Consider the following 7,014-nt stretch of genomic DNA (forward strand, 5'->3'; position numbering starts at 1 on the left):
AACATTCAAAACGGTTTCATTGCCACAGAAATAACCTGTTCACCCCTTTCGGCCCACTCCATAAGCAGTCAGAAGCTTTGATTAAATAAGTCCTGAAACAGATCTTGCTATGAACAATTTCAAGGTCTTTGCATAACTAATTACAGTACTTTCATCAAGCATCCACTAAGCGGATGTAGGCCTACTCTGCGCCGTGTGTTGCCTAGTGTGTAGTGTGCACTTCTGGCTGCCAGTTTGTTGCTGGTGCAACGGGGTAAATTTACAATAGTTTAACAAGGATCGTACAACTGAGACAGTTGACGGATGGTGGTGTAAAAGCTCAAATACTATGTTTATATAGTGGAGTCTTTTCGTACATTGGCAAAACCTGACGGTAAGCGGGGCTGACGGTATAACGGGGGACAGTACAATGATGTTTGACTGTACACACTTTATGTAGGCTAAGTACAAAAAGATATAGTGTACCAAAGAGATGTTTTTCTTTTGTCTGTGGTGCAGAGCTAAGTTAACCAACTGGTATACTTATTTTGCTATCTCATAAATTGAACATGAACTTTACCATGTCCTTCTTGCAAGCAGTCAACAGAAAATTCTTCAGAATCTTACATCATGTACAGTCAAACCTGTTCAAGGCACTTACTCATTACTAAGGAGAAAAGTGGTCATCATAGAAAGGTGGTCCTTTGGGACAGTGTCGTTATAATACAGAAACTCAAAGGGGAAAGTGGACAGTGGTTGTTTGAGCAGGCAATCGTCTTGGACAAGCGGTTGACTGTTTGTATCTCTGTCTAACAAGAAGCTGACATCTATGGTGCAACAGCTAGACGCTATAGTCAATTATAATATGAATTAGTAGCCTTCAAATATAGTATGGCAAAGGTAACTCAAATGCATCAGGAACGAACAAATGTGTTCAACACGTCCATAATGCAGATTAGTCCCTAATGAGAAATTTTAAAAATACCAAATCAGGGAATGGCAAATTGTATACAAGCTGTCAGTGATTTTGAGCTTTCTATGTATGTTCATTTTATCTGTGCTCAACTGTACTCCTAATGATTCCTCCTATTCAAGTCATAAACATGCTTTACTTTCTTTCCTTAGATGGCTGCAGGCCCGTCTGATGGCAATTTCATGTGTTGTGGTGTTGACTGCGGGCCTTTTCTCTGTCCTGTCACGTGATAGTATGTCCCCCGCCCTGGTCGGCCTTGCTGTCACTTACGCCCTCAGGGTATGCCAACTACAAGAAAAAAGTTTTCTTCATAAATGTAAATCTTTTATGCCCCAGCAGTGCTTGTTTGGGAGACTGGCTGCTTTGACCCAGTCTGACTTCCTCTCTCTCTCTGTTTGTCTGTCTGTCTGTCTCTGTCTGTCTGTCTGTCTGTCAGCCTTCTCTTTCTCACGCTCTCTCTCTTTCTCTGTCTGTCTGTCTGTCTGTCTCTCTCTCTCTCTCTCTCTCTCTCTCTCTCTCTCTCTCTCTCTCTCTCTCTCTCTCTCTCTCTCTCTCTCTCTCTCTCTCTCTCTCTCTCTCTCTCTGTCTGTCTCTCTCTGTCTCTCTCTCTCTGTCTGTCTCTCTCTCTTTCTTTCTCTCTCTCTCTTTCTTTCTCTCTCTCTCTCTTTCTCTCTCTCTCTCTCTTTGTTCTCTCTCTCTCTCTCTCTCTCTCTCTCTCTCTCTCTCTCTCTCTCTCTCTCTCTCTCTCTCTCTCTCTCTCTCTCTCTCCGTATCTTTCTTTCCAAATAAGCCAACTGAAGATTTCAGGTTTTCAGTTCATTTTATGTATTTATGTACTGTCTCTATATACTCAGCCCATATAGAAAGTTATTGTGGATAATGTTGTTTAACAATAGTATGAAATAAAAGGGAATGGCACTAAGTTGATTTATACTCATCAAGTGCTTAACTTAAATCCCTATACACTTTTATAATGAACAAGTACTTATGCAGATGGTTTGAGTTGTTGTTTTTTCAGATTTTATACCATAAATGAAGAAAAAGGGATAATCATGATCAAAGAATCAGTTATTATATCGTTTAAGCTAATTTTTCTTTTCAGAACTTTCTTGATATAGGATGTACATCCATGATTAAGGGTCTCCCTTCTCCACAGGGCTATATTTTGTGTTGCCTTGACGTCACGGGCTAAATATACACTTTCAACCTATTTAAAGAATGGGGGGTTAAAAGTTACTTTTGCCATATTTTCTTATCTTTGCAGATTTCAACTCAATTCAATTTGACAGTTCGTATTTTTGGTGACGTGGAGACCCACGTAGTGTCTGTGGAGAGGATGAGAGAGTACTCGGTACTTGCCAGTGAGGTACTGCACACCTCCCCTACTGAATTTTGTTTGCTTTTTGCTTTGCGTAGTTTAAGTTTTTGTTTATTTGTAGGCATGCAAGAAAGACGTGATATCTAATATAAATCAATCTTTTTTAAAAATGTTGATAGTTATGATAGCCAATGTCACAGCAGCACAAAGTGATTGGAGTCTGGACAGCCTTGACCCTTTTTTAGAACTTGAGGTTCACTTTGTTGTCTCACATTCCATCTAAGGCTCGCTCAGCTTTGTAGTAACTGTTCAGATTGATGTCTTCTTTCCAAATACTATTTATTCGTAGAGCCATAATACACTGACTACATCTCTTTCTTTCGTCAAAGATTACCTCCTTGTTTTAAAGTTTCTTTGGCACGTTGGGGTATTTTTTTGTTGTCCTCTTTTAGTTCCTTGTCTATTTTAGTTGGGCTTTTTTCAGTTTGTTTGTTTGGTTTTTTTGGGGGGGGGGGGGGGGGGGGGTGGTTGGGAGTGATTTTCTTTTATATGTTGTTTTTTTTATTTTTTGATGTAGTATTTATATGAGTGCAGCTCTTGTTTGCTTGTTGTCGTCGTTGCTGTTATTGTTGTTGTTGTTAGGCAGAGAGATTTGTTTGGCGTCAAAAGGGGTACAGTGGAATCCTGTTATAACGAGAGGGAGGGAGGAAAACCGTATGGAATGTCCGTTATAGCAGGATTCTCGTTGTAAGGGATCCAGTAATAAATTCAAAGGAAATAATAAAGTAGGCCTAATCTATGGGTTTGGTGTTCTGTTTATTTCTTTTTGTTATCTACTCTGATGATGGTTTTGTCCAACGTAACCTCTAGCCCTAGGTCTTATACTTGATCAAAAATTGAATCAGGTTTCTTTCTCTAGCGTTAGTGATGTTGACAGCTCGGTGTTGGCTAAGAACGAAAGTTCTCTAGGCTAACTCGCCCGCTGTGTTTTCCCCCACCCCTTCACACCCTGTGGTGCGTTCCTGCATCTGATTGCACACGTCACACATTCGCTCCATGATCCATCACAGCTCTGTGACCTCTCCATCTCCGCATCGGAGAAGTGAGAGGCATGATAGGCCTAGATAATCTAGACTAGGCTGGCCTATCACTATCAGACAATGCGTTCTGCTTCATAACGGCTTGTCTGCGCACGCCACACCCTCCCAACTCATTCGCTCCGCCTTCATTGTTGGCACACATGGGCGCTCCCGTTCTTTGTTTCGCTTGATCACAAACAAGTTTCTCAACTCACGAGCTTTTACAAGTATAAATTATGGCCTATACGCTGTGCACAGCAGCAGCAATATTCCGCTAAAACCGACTCGAATGTTTTTCTGATTGCGCTAAAGCAGTATTTTATTTACAAAGATAAAGAAGGGAAAAAGAACGGGGGTTTTGAATAATGTCTTTATAAAAGACTTCTCATTATTTCAGTGGACTCCACTGTATTATTTTTTTTTTGGCTTGGATGGTTTTGCAGTTGTTTTTTTCTCTACAGCGGTGCTTTAACTGCAGTTGTTTAGTTTATTTCGAAATAAAAAGAAAGGGGGGGAGGGGGCTGTTATCTAATCGATTGCCCTATGTACACACAAGTGACTGTTACTCATTTCATTGCTCTTTGTGTCTATTCTCATCATTCTGGTTTCAATACCTTTCAGGCTTCTTGGGTTAGCTCCAAAGACAAAAAAGACTCTAGCCATTGGCCCTCTGAAGGGAAAATCGAGTTTTTGAATTACAGTACCCGCTATCGTCCAGGTCTCGACCTTGTTCTTCGAGGTCTTACCTGCACAATTAACCCAGGAGAAAAGGTACGGCTTACTTGATTGTTTATTATTTTGTTCAACATTCTTCCAGGTCCTGCAACATGTCAGCATGATAATGATGCCATTAGGACAAAGAAAGAACATAGATGTCATCTCATCATTCAGTTTTTTTAGTGTAACACATAGATACATTACACACGTGCACACACACATACACACAGACACACACACACACACACACACACACACACACACACACACACACACACACACACACACACACACACACACAAGAAGAAGAAGAAAAAGATCAACAACCATCAACAATAACAAAAACTAAAACAACAACAACATCAACAATATCAACAGCAGCAAGGCCTAGTCAACAACCTTTTCTACCCCTTGGTTATGATATTTTCTACCATATTTGTTATTTTAATGGAAAGCACTACTGCGTACATTTGAGTAAAGTATCTTTGCATGTTTGCATTTCTTTTTTTCTGGTGTAGTTCCCAAACCATTGTTCATATCCTTTAGAAAGAACATGGATACCTGGAAGACCTCCAGTTAAACCAAGGTGTAGAAAAGATTTCTAACTGCCATTCACCGCTTTGTCTCCTTCTTCGGCAGTGTTTGCCTTGTATACGCTGTGTGACTGTTGAACCAAACACATTCTTAGGAATGTGCTGTGATGAGACTGGACCTTGAGATCTCCGCTGTACACAGACAAAACACCTTTTTTTATTGACAACAGTTTCAAAATAAATAGCCTTTTTTAAGTGTTCTTTCGAAATTTTGATTCTAATTTATTCAAAAACTAGTCTCAATTTTGCTTTGATTTTTTTCACACAAGTAGGGTTGAATGATCAGGGGTTCAGTTTTGCTAATAAAGAAAATTTGGCTCCAAAAATGAAAAAAAAAGGCGTTATGTCAGCTTGCGGCAGATCTCTGGTCATTGTAAAGTTTTAATGCCCTATCAACACCTTAAAGTTATTTAAGAGGTAAGACCTCTGAATTTAATATCCATCTCTGATAGTATTTGGGCGAAATCGGCAGAGAGCTTTAACAGCTCCACAAAATAACCCAAGTTCGGAATGGCCGATTGGGGATTTGAATCAGTGCCAATCGCTCTGGAGTCTGAAGTCCAGCATGATGCTAACTGAGTTAATAATGCACCCTCTGAGATCATATTTGAAACTAGATTTATTTGAAACTATGCTGCCTAATGATATGACGGCACAATTTTTATACTTTGACGTTAAATCAGACTATGTGCACATGCACTGTTCTTACAGTTCGTTTCTACAATGGCATTCTCTCACAACTGTTTGATTTTGGGTTGCTTTTTATTCAGGTGGGTATTGTAGGTCGTACAGGAGCAGGCAAGTCCTCCATGGTCCTCTCACTGTTCCGACTCATCGAATCAGCCGGTGGTCAGATCCTGATTGACGGACTAGACATTGCTAGCCTGGGGCTACACACTCTCCGCAGGAACGTCACAATTCTGCCTCAGGTGAGAGCAAAGACATGGTAAAATAGATAAACAAAAGGCAAAATAGGAAGAGATAAAATAATAAAAATGTGGGAATCTTCAAAATATCCAAACAGAGAAATGAGAAGCAAACGTCTATTTTAAATCTGGCACCAGAGGAAAGAGATAAAATACACCACACATTACAACCACGGTTGCTGACACTTATAATGTAATGGTTGGGCTATGCGCCATCACACTCAGAAAACATACGTTTATTATCATAAGTGGATAAGGAGGGGCTCTTGAGGTCTAGAGGTAAGGTGTTCACCTCTCAGTGTATAGGTCCCGGGTTCGAAACCTGACAGCGCCAAAAAAATGTTGGGGGTAAAATTGTTTCCTTTCACCTTCTGTCTTGTTCTCTAGTCTTGTTCTGTCAACTGCTTTCATGTCCACTTTCTGCTCCCCCCTCTCCCCCTCCCCCTCCTTTTCAGCCCTTTACCCTGGGCTTATCGTTTTTACATTTGACTCTTTCTACTAAAAATCGCGGAGGTCTTGTGTGCAAGTTGCAAATGTTAAAGCCTTTGGTGGTCCTAAAATTGATAAGAGTAGGCTAAGGCCGCTACCCAGACAAAATAAAAAATTACTTTCTACCAATTTTGAAAATACTCTAGTCAGAATAAAAACATGTAGAGTACCAATCTTCAAAATCGGAATGTGGCTGCCTGAAGGCAAAGGGCCCTATTGAATAGGAAAAAACGGTCACATACGTAAACATCAGTTGCACTGCAGGTTGAGGAATCAGTAATCAACAACCCCCAAGATCCAGCTGGAGAACGCAAAGAAAAAGAAGATAGTAGATAAGCTTTCTTATCAGGTATCTCTCTGTCGTGAAATTACTTCCACACAGCCCAGGTTGCTCCAGATAGGCAAGTTCAAAACAGCCCTCCTCCTAAATAATCTAAATTATGTTCAGGGGGGCATAAAAAAATAATACGTTTGATGGAATTTAAATCAATAACAACTGTGTGGTGGCTGGGGAGAGAATGCACATCCTCAAAGGGTTAACATTATGACTTAACTCTCTGCAGGAACCTGTGCTGTTTGTTGGCACACTTCGAGACAACTTGGACCCGTTTGGAGAGAAAACTGACAAGGACATATGGACAGCTCTCGAACACTCTCACCTGAAACTGTTTGTGGAGAGTTTACCACAGCAGCTGGACCACGAAGTTGGGGAAGGGGGAGAAAACCTCAGGTTAGATATTTTTTTTTTTTTACCCTGGTTGAATTTGTATTTATCTCTCTTTGATACCTCTTCCCTCCGCCCCCCACTACCGGCTTCTCCTTTTTTGTTGATCTCTTTTTGTCACCCCCACCTCTCTTCTCTTTCTCTCTCTGTCTCTCTCTGTCTCTCTCTGTCTCTGTCTCTGTCTCTCTCTCTGTCTCTGTCTCTCTCTCTCTCTCT

The 7,014-nt window shown here is 40.7% G+C and overlaps 1 protein-coding gene across 1 annotated transcript in view; it reads left to right on the forward strand.

Moving 5' to 3' along the window:
* LOC101849640 (multidrug resistance-associated protein 1) overlaps positions 1-7,014 on the forward strand; it is a gene marked incomplete in the record, with an annotated part of 55,470 nt that overhangs the window by 45,875 nt on the left and 2,581 nt on the right. Inside the window, 5 exon segments of the mRNA XM_013086971.2 lie at positions 1,105-1,231; positions 2,217-2,318; positions 3,971-4,120; positions 5,430-5,588; positions 6,638-6,804. Coding sequence (XP_012942425.1) covers positions 1,105-1,231; positions 2,217-2,318; positions 3,971-4,120; positions 5,430-5,588; positions 6,638-6,804 — 705 coding nt within the window.

This window comes from Aplysia californica, unplaced genomic scaffold (genome assembly GCF_000002075.1).
Source record: "Aplysia californica isolate F4 #8 unplaced genomic scaffold, AplCal3.0 scaffold00528, whole genome shotgun sequence".
Taxonomy (NCBI): domain Eukaryota; kingdom Metazoa; phylum Mollusca; class Gastropoda; order Aplysiida; family Aplysiidae; genus Aplysia; species Aplysia californica.